At 33.1% G+C, this 16421-nt stretch overlaps 1 protein-coding gene across 3 annotated transcripts in view; it reads right to left on the bottom strand.

Moving 5' to 3' along the window:
- CSMD3 (CUB and Sushi multiple domains 3) overlaps positions 1-16421 on the bottom strand; it is a 1082068-nt gene that overhangs the window by 498227 nt on the left and 567420 nt on the right. For all 3 annotated transcript variants that reach the window (XM_045561854.1, XM_045561855.1, XM_045561856.1), the window contains one exon: positions 13873-13976. In XM_045561854.1, the coding sequence (XP_045417810.1) occupies positions 13873-13976 (104 nt within the window). The remainder of the gene's footprint in view (positions 1-13872; positions 13977-16421) is intronic.

Below are 16421 nucleotides of genomic sequence, written 5' to 3'. Positions count from 1 at the left end.
GTATTCATATATTTTTCTTCCTTTTTACTATGGCTTCCTTTGAAGACTGTTAGATTTTTTTCTTATTTAATTTAATTTGTACTTATTTTTATTTCAGAATATTACAGGGGTACAAATGTTTTGGTTACATGGATTGCTTTGGTTATGCTTGAGTCAAAGTTATAAGTGTGTCCATCACCCAGATAGTGTACCTTGCACCTGTTAGGTATGATTTCATCTATTCCCTTCTCCCCCCTCCCACCTGCATACTTTCCATTGAGTTTTACTTCCATCTGTGCAAATGAATGATTATCAGTTAGTTCCAATTTAACAGTGAGTACATGTGGTGTTTGTTTTATCATTCTTGTGATATTTCACTTAGGAGGATGGTCTCCAGTTCCATCCAGATTGTTGCAAAAGGTATTAATTATTTTTTATGGCTGAGTAGTATTCCATGGTATACATGTACCATATTTTATTAATTCACTCATGAACTGATGGGCACTTGGATTGATTCCACATCTTTGCAATTAGGTACTAATCTTTTGAGCTAGAGAGACAGATGCAGGTTTACAGGCACGAGTAAGGACTCAAGCTCAGAGGCAGGACAGAAAGGAGTATAAAGCCATTATGAAATGGGCATGAGAGCTTAAGTCTACAGCATGTGCATCTGCTCAGCTACACCATATCAAACATAACAACAACCTATCTCACAATGAATTGTAAAAGTTATTTTTCTGTGAAAATTTAATTATTTTTTCTTAATTACATCCTCTTTTGTCCTTCTCAGTCCTGAACTGCCTTACCAGCCTGAAACCTCTAGAATGGTAATTTGTCAAATCATAAAGAACAACTAACATATGCAAGCTAAACTGATCCCTTACTAACTTGTTCTTCTATTGGCCTTGATTCTGTAGTTCCCGAGTGTTAGTGTAAGGGCATATATAAATCTAAAAAAATTAATAAAATAATTTAAATAATAAATTTCCTATTTCATTTTTTCCTACATTTGTAAAGAAGATTCACTAGGATGACAGAGATTTTATTTCTGACCATATACACCCAAATACTTGGTGAAGAGGTTGGGATATGAATAGCAATGCCTGAATTCAGTAGGCAAGCTGAAGGTCATTTGGCCCCACAGCAGTCATATAAAAGATTCTGAATTGTAAAAAGTCTCCCTTCTAGTGCTCTGCTCTTTTAGAAAAGGGGTATAGCAGAGAATGGCAGTCTTGCATTGTGTGGGATAAACACCCTGAGCTGCAACCAACCAGTTCATTATTTTGGGCCTTAGCAATAATGTCACTGATTTACTTTGAGCTGTAGAACAAATAAAAATAGCTTACAAACAGCATAAGCAATGGACACGTGTCTAATAATACCCTTTGTCAAAGCCCCTATTAGAAGAAATAAAACCAGTTATAAAAGAATTAGAAAGACAAGGGATAATTTAAAAAAAGTATTCACCCTGCAATACTAAAACTGTCATACTTCTAATAAGGAAGGAAGGTAAATTTGATAAAGATGGTTGACCTTTGTACAAGATCTTAAAGAAAGAAAAAAATTAACTGTTCCATTAATACCTGTAGTTCCTAATATTAAAACTTTTATAATTTTGGTACCATTGTCTGCAAAATTTTTCTCTAATTTGTCTATGTTCTGTTTTTTTTTTTTTTTCCTGTTCCTTTAGTGAACAAGTCTAAATTCCTGTTTGCTTTTACTTGGAAAGGAATCCAGTATTTATGGTAAAGGATTCCTCAAGGGTTTCTGGACTCTCCTATATTTTGCTAATCATTTACAGAACAATTTAGAGAAATTTGTCTCAGTAGGGGGATTTGTAAGTATTCAATATGTAGATGGTTGCTGGCAGGCTCAGAAGCTAAAGAACAATGAAAAACTGATACTTTGTCTTTATTACAACTGCCCCCTACACAAATGCATAGGGCTTCAATAGACAAATTGCAATATTGCCAAACTGAGGTAAAATATTTAGGGCATCTGTTGATCCTGAAGGCCTCAGGTAGAAGTCAGTCCATTTTTTGCAGATAAAATGTCCTACTACAAAAAATAATTTAGACAATTTTGGAGACTAGTAGGATATTGTAGACAGTAGATTCCAGCTTTTGTAGGGTGGACAAAACTCTGATGGAACAACTGCCTGATAATTTTTCAGATCCTTTGATTTGGTAGGTAGAAGTTGTTCAAATTAAAAATGACTATATTTTCAGCATTGGTTATTTCAAAAGGAAAAGCCTTTTTATTTGTTTTGTCATGAAAATAAAGGTGCCAGTTTTGGAATTTTAGCTGAAGAGTTGGAATTAGGTCTCACACCAATAACAAATTTCTCAGTTCTTTTGTAGGCAGTGGCACAGTGGATGACAGAATGAGGTAGCAGCAGCAGACATGCTTAAAAGGCTCAAGGCCTTACCTTGAGTTACTTATTGCCATGGCCTACATGCTGTGACAGCTACGTTACAAGTGCAAAAGATCCAGGATTTGCAGGTGTGCCATTAGACTGGTTAAGAACAAGCATCAATCTGATACTGTGCCTGGAAGACGCGATATCCTACATTGTGCTAGTTTTCTACGAGATCCTGATCAAATAGATGATCATGATTGTATTACAATAGTAATAGAAGACGGCACTAGGCTCAGACCTTATTTATCTTATATTCTTGGTCATAATGCCAATTTAATAATGTTTACTGATGGATCATGTACTTAGGATAAAAATGGTCAATTTAAGTTTCATATGCTATGAGACTTACAACATTTTGAAGCTTATATTTTGTCTCAAATTAAGCTGGTGCAAGCAGTGCTGTTAATAATAGTCACTAGAGCTGCAATTCTTGATAGATGGGCAGATAGATGGCAGGTAGAAAGCTGGATAGATACGTAGATAGATATTATAGAAAGAAAATGTATTTTTCATATCTATCATATAACAGAGGAAATTTGGAAAAACAGAGACTTTTCAACAGAGACGTAAAATATCTCATGGAAAACTGATAGCTGATTTGTTAAATGCTATATAATTGTCCCCTCACATGAGTAATCCATTATACAGCTCACATAGGACATACTGACAAAATTTTTAAAGGCAGTGATTTTGCTGACAGAGCTGCAAAAGCTACTTTTAAAACATGACAGATTTCAAACTTGGAAGCTTTACTTTCAATACAAGAAACATTTATTAATTTCCAAATATATGCTTCACAAAAGGAAATTGACTAATTAATTGAAAAGGGGGTTAAAAATTTGAAATATGAAAATTACCTTGCAGAATAATTCCTATACTACATTTATTTGCTTGCTTAATAATGTTGTATCATTAACATATTCATCTAAGTAAAACAAAGATTTTAAAGACACTAGATTATTACTATGCCTACCTAAAAGATGAAATTATTCAAAAAATTTTAAAGAGATGAGCTATTTATCAACAAAATTATTTACAGGCTACTTCTGTGGCAGTTTTCCCCAACCAACTTTGCCAAAAACTTGGTGGCAGTTGGATTTCATAGAATTAACTTCTGCAGACAGCAAGAGATTTTGTCCAGTTATGGTGTATACAATGTTTGGATGGCTTGCAGTCTTCCTCCTTCTTCAAATGTTAATGCTCAGGCAGTGGTAAAGTCTCTCTCAGTACCCATTGTTTCCAATTTTGGGATACTAAGGCATAGGCATAATGAATCAGGAAGAGGAAGTCATTTTATTTCCACTGTCATCCAGTAATTATGTAATTATTTATAGATTCCTATAAGATGAATGTAACTCTTTGCTGAGGTGTAGCAATATACTAGATTAAAGTAGCCTTGAACTTTACTGCTAGTCTTGTCAAAAATTAGAATGACCCCTACAAATAAGTGCAGTATATTTCCGTTCGAACTAATATTTGCCAGGCCTATGTATTTTAGTCATAGACCATGTCCTGTGCCCAGTGTAACTGAATCTTCTCAATAATCAAGTTTAATACTTCAAAAGTCTTCTCACTTCCTTAGAATCCCTGAATGTTTTCTTTCTGACATGTATAATTGTTTTGAAAGCTAAATAAACTTCTTACCAGTTTTACATCCCAGGAATGTTTTGCTTGGAGACTTGGAGCCATCTTTTTGAAATATAAACATCAAGGAAGATGGTACCCTGTCTGCCAGTTTCACTGAGAGGTAAAGCCTAGGCAGTTGGCTTGATTATATGACTTCCCTCTTGTTATAAAGATACAAGTTTGTTTTTTTCTTTGATAAGGACAACCAATATGTATGTAATGGATTATATCTGCTTGGCAATATAAAAGGGTGAGATATATTTTTCTTTTTTGCAATCTGCTTAACAGATTCCCGATGATACACATCACAGTCTGGTTTAATCCTTATTCAATAGAAAAATTGTTTCATTCCTTTCTACATTTTGTGGAGAGAATTCACTGGGTTGGGAGTTAATTTTATTTTAGATTATAGTTTCCAAACACTGAACAGATATCTCATTTAGAACCCTGGTCTTTGCATGTAACCTCAATAGCTAATTCCTGTCAGCATCCTCTCAAACATTGATTTAGACTCAAACAGTAAGATCTAACTGATTTGGACAACTTTGTACCCAACCCTCATCCATGACAATATAGGATGTTTTGGGCTACAAATCTAGGAGTCTTATATCATCTCATAAGACTCTCAAATGACTCTTCAAAATCTTTAATATTTGAAGATATTTTTAATGTACCTTTTTTAACTTATTGTGAATTTAAAAATAATACTTCATTAATATACATTTATTTACAAGCTCAATAGCCTCATAATGCATTCTACTCTTCCTAGTTAGTCCTTCCATGCTAGAAAAATAGAGTTAAAGCACTAAATCAGTGCACTCAAAAATCTTCCTCAAGGCGGGGAACAGTGGCTCATGCCTGTAATCCTAACACTCTGGGAGGCCGAGGCGGGTGGATTGTTTGAGCTCAGGAGTTCGAGACCAGCCTGAGCAAGAGCGAGACCCCCGTCTCTACTAAAAATTGAAACAAATTAGCAAACAACTAAAATATATACAAAAAATTAGCCAGGCATGGTGGAGCATGCCTGTAGTCCTAGTTATTCAGGAGGCTGAGGCAGAAGGATCACTTGAGGTTGCTGTGAGCTAGGCTGCTGCCACGGCACTCTAGCCCGGGCAAGAGAGTGAGACTCTGTCTCAAAAAAAAAAAAAAAAAGTCTTCCTCAAGTACTGAACTAGAATATGAAATAAAGGACAGGATTCTATGAAATTTCTATTAGGCTCAATGCCTGATTTTCTTTATAATCACTCGAAGAATATGGCTGCACCCATTCAAGATTACAACTGCAGTCCTATATTCCAATATAATTTTTGTATTATATAAATATGTAACTTTTGCTTTTAATGGAAATTCATTTAATACTCTTTCTTCTAATACAATGTTATCAAATTATGCATAAGCTCATTTTGGAGTACATGAAATTCACTAAGGATGACAATGATTAGGAAAAATTAGATTAAAAACAACAAGAACCCTGAAACATCACAGCAGAGTCCAGAATGTGAACGAACATATTGGAAGAATAATATATAGTTTTAAAATCAAAATATATAAAGTACTAGGGAATGACAGGACTACATAAATCCTAGCTCATTTAGCTAAGTAGTCAATAATTGTGGCTTTAATTTCTTTATGGATATGGTCTTCAGAAGTTTTAATTTATTGGCTAATTCAAAAGCATAATGTGTTGAGAATGTTTGTCATGGTTCCCATTACCTTTACAAACAGATTTTTATATAAAGATTTATTTTTAGGAAATTGAATTTGGAAACTACGATTTCAGTATACACTTCTTTGTCTTCACCTATGAATACTTCGTTGTATATATTCAGCACACTAACCAGCCCTTGCTTGTAATACTTAGTATTTGTGGGAGGAAATCTATCTTATTTAGATACTCTTTCTTTCTCTTCTTCTACAACCAGTTTTGAAATATTTACCACAATACAAATATGTCTAGAAAAGAAAAAAAAAAACCAACTAAATTTTTTAAGCTTATTTAATGCATACAAAAATACACACATATATAAAACAAACCAAAATAAAACAGAAGTAAGCCCTTTATTTTCAGTGACATCATCAGTGTTTTCACAATAGACAGATGTAGCAATATTCACAATGAAGAAATAGTGAAGAATCATAAAGAGTAAACTATTGCTTATATTTAATAATTTGTTACCAATAATCAAAATGTCACAGATATTATTTTTATATTTTGCCCTAAAGTAATTCTGATTTCCAAGAACATATATTTATTTCCCAATAGCAGGTCATTTGGATGACTACATGTCAAATCTTGTCCACATGATGAAATAATTGCTGCTGTGAGTTTGATTGTTTTTCCTAGATGTGGTATCAGTAAGTGCTGAAATCCCCAGGTAGGCCTACAGAGACCTCTATGGTTCAGGGCATGTCCATGCTAATGTTTGCAAAGATACCCTTTATTCTGATAGACCTCAATAGGTGTGCCTTGGTACAGAATAATTTTTTCTCTCCCATTATAATTCCTGTTAATACCTGACAGTGTTAACATGCACACGTGTGTGTATGGTGAAGGGGGGAAGGGAAGGGTGCAAGGTCGAGAAGCAGGCAGTAAGAAAAGATTTATTTTTTCTTGATTTAATAACTCTAATATAAGGAGCACAGGATGTTTTATGACTAGTCAATCTCCAGGCCATTTTATTCTGTGCCCATTAATCTCTAAAAATATTACCCTGTTGCTATATCTAGTACATTACCATATCTCATTAGCTCATGGTGTTTGTTGGTATTTATTGAAGTCAAGAGCAAAGTATGGAAAGGTGTAATTCCTTGGATATAGGAGAGTTTATTCAAGGCAAATATCATATTTATTACTATTATACCAAAAACAATTTTCAAAAAAAATTTTTCAAAATCTATGATTTTGAAAAAGTAAATTGTTGCATACTTAACAAAAAAGAGTGATGCCTTTGACAAAATAGCATGTCAAAATATAGGGCTTAATTACCTGAGAGCAAGTATAGAGATCTATTTATAAGACTAATGAAAACAGCTATCTTTTCCATATTATTCACTAAAATAGTATTAAAATAAATAAAATATTTATTTAAAAATTATGTTAACCCAGAAGTAAGTGTGTGTATGTATATTTAAAATAAAAAGAGGAATAATCACAGAAGAGTGTTGTTAGCCTATACTAATATATACCTACCTAAAAATGAGATTTTGCATTGTACTAATTTTCCAGGAGAAATGAGAATTTCAAAGTCATAGAATTGAAAGCATGTTTGGATATCCATATCAAATTTGTCACCTTCATCAAGATGTTTGTTCAATTAAATGTCATCCAACATCAGTGTATACTTACAAAAATTTCAGGGGTACCTTAAAAATAATAGACAATTTTTTATCTTTTATTTTACATGTTTTCAGTTAATTTTTATAGTGTTACTATGAATCTAATAGTAAAACATACAACAGAAAAGTCAAAAAAGGGAAACAGGATCATATGCCTCCTAGAATGCATTTCTAATCCTCTCAGTCTGCTGCTATATAGATGAGAAGGGTGGACTAACAATCATCTCCACCATGAGAGTTGGAATGATCTTGATGCCAGTAACTGTACTACCATCACTGTTAGATCTCTTAAAAAATTACATCTATTTTTCCTATCAGATGAATTTACACATAAGTGTGAAAATAGAACATGGGAAACAATCTGTGAAAAAGTTTAAGTTTTTTTGGCAACCTTTAAAAGATTGTGATTATTGAAGTCCATCATCTGAATTATCAATTAGTCAAGTTCATATTCTGATCTGTATTGAAATTTTCCACTATATGACTATGAAGTTGCCAGGAGTAAAAAATACTATTTCAAACTTGGAAAAAAGAATCCCTCTAAGTAACTACATCAGAGTGAAAGTGAACACACAGATAGAAACAGAGAGAAACAAAACAACAAATCTCTGAATTGTGTTTTAAATTTCCATTATTTTAGGAACTTTCATCTGATAAAACTATATGGAGAACTTAGCACTGTGTATGATGTCTAATTACAGTGCTATCTCTATTACTAAATAACTATTGTTCATAACTTTGTCATTAGTATTTCTTTGGCATCAAGGCTTCAAGGTGAAGAAATGTAGAATGACCATTATGACACAGGTAAGGTAGTATCTCATTGTAGTTTTAGTTTGCATTTCCCTAATGATTAGTGATGTTGAATATGTTTTCATATGTTTGTTGGCCATTTGTCTTATCTTCTTTTGAAAAACTTCTGTTCATATCTTTTGCCCTCTTTTTAAAGGGATTTTTTTCTTGCTGAGTTGAGTTCTTTGTAGATTCTGGATATTAGTCCCTTGTTTGGGAAACTAGGGATGTAGTTTGATAATATTTTCTCCCATTCTGTAGGTTTTCTATGCACTCTGTTGATTATTTCCTTTGCTGTGCAGAAGATTTTTAATTCAATTAAGTTCATTTTCTTTATCTTTTATTGCTGTATTTGCATTTGAGGTCTTAATGATAAATTTTTTGCCTAGGCTGATGTCTAGAAGAGTTTTTCCTATGTTTTCTTCTAGAATTTTTACGGTTTCATGCCTTACACTTAAGTCTTTTATCCATCTTGAATTAATTGTTTTTATATGGCAAGAGCTAAGGGTCCTATTGTCATTCTTGTGCACATCGCTATCCAGTTTTCCCAGTGCTATTTATTGAATAGGACTTACTCTTCCCAGTTTATGTTGCTGTCTGCTTTGTCAAAGATTAGCTGGTTGTAAAATAATACAAAGAATCAACAAAACAAAAAATTAGTTCTTTGAAAAAATAAACAAAATCAATAGACCAACAGCCAGATTTACCAGAAATACAAAAGAAAGGACTCAAGTAAGTTCAATCAGAATTGACTAGGAACAACAGGGCTTTTTAAATATGTTCTTGAAAATGTACCATGCCATGTAGGTAATGCTGTTTTGAAACTGTTTTGAAGGGGCAAGTTGGGCCCCTTCTATGAATCTTTTCTTATACTGGGCCCTGCTCTGATCTTTCACTAGCCCAACTCTTGCCCAGGGATGTGCCCGGCTGCTTGGGACCTCTGTCTCTCCCCTGCCTCCCCTTTGAGATCCTAGACTAGTTTCCATCCCACAATGTGATAAGTACAGAAATTTGGAGTAAAATTGTAAAATCTCTAGAGCCATTTAGAAGAATAATTTGACATCTGGTGAACTTAATAATAAAAAATAATGGGACTGTATTTATCTGTGTTTTATATAATTTTTTCTAGGAATTTTATTTTTCTTTCATATTACAAAAGTATCAATTCAAGAAGGATCAAAAATAAAAACTATTGCGCTGCTTGTTTGAAGCACTGTTCTAGAACACACTTGGTATGGGGGACCCTGGAATTCCCTGCCACCTGGACTTGCATGGGCCTCTTTTCCAGGCCCATATTCCAGAATTGGAACACACAACCCACCTGTGCAACCCTAGGCTTAATGGAAGGCTGTTTGCAGGAGTGTGGCACTGTGAAGGTACAGGCTGGCGTTTCCACATGTGCTGTGATGAATGGAGTCAGAGTTGAGAAGAGAGGGTGGCCAGCTGCCCAATGGGGCTGGGGGCTAGACTTTCTAATGCCTCCACATCCTAGCAAGAAAGTCATACATGCCTTAGAATTCTAAGTTTAAGCTTGTCCTTCTAGGTTTTATAAAAGTGCATTTGTCAAGGTGGGAAGATAGAACTTAAGTATTTGAAAGTTTATAGCTTGATTTATAATTTTCAATATTTAGTTATTTGATATGTGAGTTTCTATTTTCATTCTGGCTCTGGGCCCTGCAAATGCCATGGGTGGGCCTGTAGTTAGAAAAGTTAAACTTATTAAGAAATATGCTTCAGGTTCACTGAAATTTATATCTGCTTCTTTGCTGGATGCAAATCCAATAAATTATACTATCACATTCTTAAGAGTTCAAAGGAACTTTTGATCTAATTCCAAGTCTGTAAAATCTCTGTTAGCTACTCAGACAGCTTCTATTTGAACACCTTTAGGAGATGGGCACAAGCTAAGTTCAGTCATAGTCATCCTTACTCAAGGAAAAGAGAGATATTTTCAAAGAAGTATAATTTTGTTTCTAGAGAGAAAAGCAAGTTTCAGAAACACATTCCCTGGTTATGGACAGAGGAATGTAGAACAAAATTAGGAATCATATAGATTTTTTAAAAAGATATATAACTTCTCAGAGTGAGGGAAATATAACAAGTGATGGAGTAGACAATGTGATAACAGTGATGTGAGAACATGAAAAATGTGACACTGTTTTCTTCCATTTCCTTAGCAGCAGAAAATAACTCAGCTTTAGTCTGTAAGATACAGCTTCCATTTTACTATTCACTTGTAATGTAAAGATACTTCCCATCAAAATTCTTGTTCTTTTCCTGGTCTTATGTTGTCTAGCTAAATTTGGCATCACCTTCTGCAAAAAATCAGTTGCAGGTCTATTTCTTTTAGTTAATTATCGGATGCTTCTAGCCTCATCTACTGCTTGATCTCGTTCATTTAATATAGTATTTTAAAAATTCATTATAAAATATTCCTATTACTGTTTTCCACTATACAAGATAGCAGAGGGATCTTTTGTACTTGACAATGATAACTTTTAAAAAGATGACAAAACCACTAATAACAATTTTAGTAGACTTTTTGAGGTGATTGAGGTCAAATGAGAATGGGTACAAGACTCTATAAGAAACACATATGAAGAAAGTAAAGGATTGTAGTATGCTTACACAGAGGTTCATTTAATAAGAGTTCAGTTTTTACGTAATGAATGGGCCATATTTAAAATAGATAGGGGTTTTCCTTTCACTACCTAAAAATAGTACAGTAAAGACCATTGCCCTATCTCTTTTTATTTGGAGGTTTTTTTTATTTGTTTGTTTGTTTTATTTTGTTTTTGAGACTGGGTTGGCTACAGAGGCACAAACATAGCTTACTGTGACCACAAACTCTTGGACTCAAGAGATCATCCCATCTCAGGATCCTGAGTAGGGGACTACAGGTACACACTACCACACCTATAGGTACATACCACTACACCTAGCAAATTTTTATATTTTTTTGGTAGAAATGGGGTCTCACTATGTTGCCCAGTCTAGTCTCAAACTCCTGGCCTCCAGTGATCCTCCTGCCTTGGCCTCCAAAATGCTGGGATTATAGGCATGAGCCACTGTGCCCTTGTTTTGAATTTTGCAAAAAGCAGAATATATATAATTACAATAATGGTCTGAATCTATGTGTGCTATTCTCATAGTCTTATGATTATCTAAATATATATTTTTTTCTTATTCTCTCCTAGCTCTCACACACTCTAACTAAGGGGCCAATTTACATCTATTGAATGAACAGTATAAAAGTTTATGGTTGCAGAATGAAGCTTTACTTTTTAATCCCCATTGGAGAGGCAATGGAAACTTTGAATTTCATGGTGTAGGGACATCCATTTGATTATTTGGTATTCTCTGAAAAGTAATATTTAATGGCCATTCTATGTCATTTATACAATAATTTGCTCTATAAAAAGAATATCAACTGGTATATCAGAATTCACAATTGTCTTCATAGGTTTCTAACATTGTAATAGCTTAAAATATATGGCTCAAACACATTATTATTATTAATATCAGAGATTGTACATATCACTGCCTAATCCCAATAAATGTACTCTTTATATTTTACAAGTTCTAATGGTTTAGTATTTAACATAATTTTGACATCTTATTTGTGTGTCTTATTGAATTACTGGAAAGATGTACGTCTTTACAATCCTTATAATTGTGTGATACCAATTAGCTCAATGACCCTTTTTTTAAGGCAATGGTGAAAGGAGGACATATCATCTATGATCTGGGATGTTAGGTGTACAAGATGATTTCTAATAATTGATCCAATGCTGAGATACTAAGTTTTTGTTTTGTGGCAGATATACAAGAAAAGCCTCTTAAGAAATATTTTTTGTTCAATTGACTAGCAAGCCTCCCTTTTCCTGTCCATGTTTAGAAGAATCTAAACCTGAAATCCAGTTCTCTCTTAAAAAGAATAAGGAGAAAATGTACTATCGAGTACATGTTTTACAATTTTATTTCTAAAGTGCATATATGATGGGATCTATCCCAAACGTGTAAAAACAGAGGTCTCAAATGTGTGGGGATCAATCACCAAATTTGCTACATATTATTAATGTCTAAGAAACTTCAACTTTTATAAAGTATCAGATAAACAGACACATGTTTATTTTGAAAACAATAAACAAATTTAAGTATAAAGCAATCCAAATTTTGTGTTATGTCAGGTGTCACACACCTAAATAACTATAGGTCCAGGAGTGTAAAGCAAAGAATCTTAAAAGCACAAGTGCAAAATGATACAGGGATTAGTGGCCATGGAGAATCTATGCCGTCTGTAAAGTGGGCAGAAGATGGTTCCAGCCAACTTTTGCCATGTGAATATCCAGGTCTAGTGTAGCCAGTATGTCAAAAGAAACCACAAATTCAGATTTTTATGTACAATTTTTGGTTCTTTAAAACATTGTACTTGACAAACAATAAGAAAGGAATATGTTTAATGATCAGATCAGCTCTCTGGTTGCCAATTTCCAATATAATTTTATGGTATAACGAAATCCAAGCTATCAGCTATAAAACTATAAGGATATCTAGGAGGAACTATCAATTATTTCTGGAGGATATCAGTTCAGTGTGGTGGTATGCCTAACGGGCTCAACATGCTGACAAAAATGCTGATCATTTTTAGGAGAAGTGTTAAAAATCAAGCTACAAAAAATATGAGCAGCATAACTGAACGTATAAAGCATGGTCCTTTTGTCCATCACACCTTGGGAAGCACAAAAGATGTATTAGGACAGAGATAGACCACCAAATTTTGTTGATCAATGATACCCATGTTGCAGAGAGAAGAGAAAGGTTGAAGTTGAAGTCAAGAGTGCATGAAGGTAAGTAAGAAGAGCAGTGATTTTTGTTGGATTTTTTGTTTGTTTTATTTTCCTAGAAAGGTAAGAACTAAAAGACAATAATCTTGAGGCATATAATATACTATGTGTAACTATAAGGTTAATCCTCATCTTTTACAGGATTCTGGAATAATAGTACTAGGAGACCTTCTTGTAAAATTAAAAAGGAGCTAAAAGGAAAGGAGAGAGGAGAAGGAAAAAAAGGAAATGTAGCTTACCTTCAGTCAGTTTATACAGTATGAAATACACACGTGATAACGGCATTACTTCTAGGAGTTGTTTATGCCAAAATAATTTTTTTAGATATTTATATCAGTAGTCCTCAAACTTTGGCATGCATAATGACCATGTGATGAGTTTGTTAAAATGTAGATTGTTGGGTCCATATCCCAGAGACGCTAATTCAGTAAGTAGGGTTTGGGGTCCAAGAAATCTACATTTTTAAAAGTACATGAAGTATTTTCAATGCACTGGTGGTACAAAAAAACCCTACTTTGAGAAATATAAGGTTAGATAAGAGCAACCCCTCACCAGACACAAAATCTACTAATACCTTGATATATGATTTCACATCCTATAGAAGTGTAAGAAATAAATTTTTGTTGTTTATAAGCCATCCGGTTTATTTTATTTTGTCATAATTTCCCAAACAGACTAAGACAGACAAAGTGCTTTAAGCCTCATTGAAAAAGGACCAACAAATAGATTATATGGAAGTTGATAATAATAACTAAGTTACCATGCTTTTTCTGTCATTGGTACTGGGAGGAATCAATGTCAAAAATAATTTGAGAGCAAAATTTCAAAAATAACTGATAGGCTAAGAAAAAAAATGAAACATTGAGAACTTACACTTGAAGCACAGTCCTGGGGTCTCCAACTTCGCCCCCATCACCAATAGTCAAGGTATCATAGCCAATCTCTAGGTCGAATTCTTCAAAATTAATCTGGATAACCTAGCAATAAACAGAAACATACTCCTTACATATGTTGTATTATGTAGTAAAAACATGAAGAAAGCAATAGCAGAAAAACATTTAAAATGTCTAAATGCCCATCAGTCTATCTACCTACCCATATAAATTTCATAGCATGATAGCAAGTCATGTCAGAATATTTCTGAAGTTCAATCATTACATCATCACATGGTTTTTCCTTGCTGTATTATACCTTCTGCATTAAGTTTTCAATGAAATGGCATGGCTTCTGTTTATAGAATACTCTTATTTGAAGTATTTGAAGCATGATTAATGCAAATCTACTTTGAGAAGGTTTTATAAAAAGTACATGTAGGTGGAGAGCAGTTTTCAACACATTTGCATATACTTTTTATAAAGTTAACATTGAAAACCAGAGCATGCTATTTCCATTAAGTAGTAAAGCTTAAAAATGCTACAGCTAAATTTGAATCTAGATCACCAGGTTTAATGGTATCAAGTTTATTTTTACGTATTCTTTGGTAAGAGAATCCCTCAAATATATTAAAATGTGTCGGCAATACTGGGAGCACAATACTTTGAGAGACATTATACCATGATATATAATTCAGCATTATTTCTGACTAAAATACACTCATCTATTCATATGTTGTTTATACACCCATGAAAAATTCAAATTTAGTTAAATGCAACTCTTAAATTAGGTCTTTAATATAATATTAGAAATAACATAACTAAGAATCAAAACAGAAAGAAATTACACAAATACTGTCCTACATATAATCATATTTTGTGCAAAAATAATTTATAATAAAGCATTATTCATTATTGATAAAGAAAATGAATGCCTGAGATTACCAATATTACTAGAGAATAAATGAAGATCTCTTTTTAGTAATATCCATAACTATATATTTCATATATATATTTTATTATTAAATAATTATTTAAAAATGATTTTATATCCTAGTATTTTTGACCTACATAACAAAAATAAATTTTCATTATACTTATTTCTCATTTTTTTAATGTTTCTATATTGGCAGTAAAGTAATTGTTTTAGCCGAATTTAAATATGGCATATGTAAAAAAATTGAATTATATATTTCACATGGTCATAATATTTTTAAAAAATGTTTCTTTGTTCTACTTAGAATTAAATATAACTACTTTCAATTAATAATTACCTGTCAATAAACATTTCTGTTGTCTCTTATTTTCTTTTTCTTTTTTTATTGCTTTTATAAGCAACATGGTTATGAGCAATATTAAACACATTCTGGTTCATATTTTCAAGTATAACTCTAGGTAGGTAATAAGGCAAAAATTCATTTCATAATATAGTGTCATAAGCTTTTCCAAAATTGCTCTACCAATTCAAATGTTCACAGTTTTGTACGTTAGATTTCTTTATTTCTACCAATCTAATGGGTGTAAAAGCGATTTTTTTTTGCATTTTCTTCATTACTAATTGAGTTGCATGTCTTTTGATTTTTTTACATCAGAATCAAATATTTATTTATTTATTCATTCATTCATATATTTACTTATTTATTTTTATTTCAGCATATTACAGAGGTACAAATGTTTAGGTAACATATATTGCTTTTGCCCCACCCAAGTCTGAGATTCAAGCCTGTCCATCCCCCAAATGGTACGCACTGCACCCATTAGGTGTGAATATACCCATTGCCCCCCCACCTGCCCTACATCCAATGAATGTTACCACCATATGTGCACATAAGCGTAGCTCAGTTAATACCAACTTGATGGTGACTATATGTGGTGCTTGTTTTTCCATCCTTGTGATACTTCACTTAGTAGAATGGGCTCCAGTTCTATCCAAGATAATACAAGAGTTGCTAGATCACCATTGTTTTCATGGTTGAGTAGAATTCCATGGTATACATACATTTTATTAACCCACTCATGTATTGAGGGGCATTTGGGTTGTTTCCACACCTTTGCAACTGTGGATCGTTCTGCTATAAACATTCTAGTGTCTTTTTAATAGAATGTCTTTTTTTTCCTTTGGGCAGATACCCAGTAATGGAATTGCTAGATCCAATGGTAGTTCTACTTGTAGCTCTTTGAGGCATCTCCATAATTACTTTCCACAGAGGTTGTATTAGTTTGCAGTCCCACCAGCAGTGTATGAGTGTTCCTGTCTTTTTCTATGTTTATTTTTCATTTTATGTTTTTTTTTCTGTGACACAACTATTTGTATTATGGTAATTTTTCTCTTGAACTGCTTGTCTTCTTATTATTGATTACACAAATTCTTTATATCATTGATTTCCAACATTTTTCCATTATAACACACATTGAAAATATTAATAATATTTGTAAGACATAATGAGAGTGAACAGATGTGGTTGCTTGTAGTGGAAGTTTTGTTTTGTTTTGTTTTGCCCAGGAATACCCTGCCACACAGAGAGCTAAGATCAGTGTCTTTGTACTACC

Source organism: Lemur catta, chromosome 9 (assembly GCF_020740605.2).
Source record: "Lemur catta isolate mLemCat1 chromosome 9, mLemCat1.pri, whole genome shotgun sequence".
NCBI lineage: Eukaryota > Metazoa > Chordata > Mammalia > Primates > Lemuridae > Lemur > Lemur catta.
The sequence above is the reverse complement of the archived record's forward strand: the minus strand, read 5'-3'. Positions and strand labels throughout refer to the sequence as shown.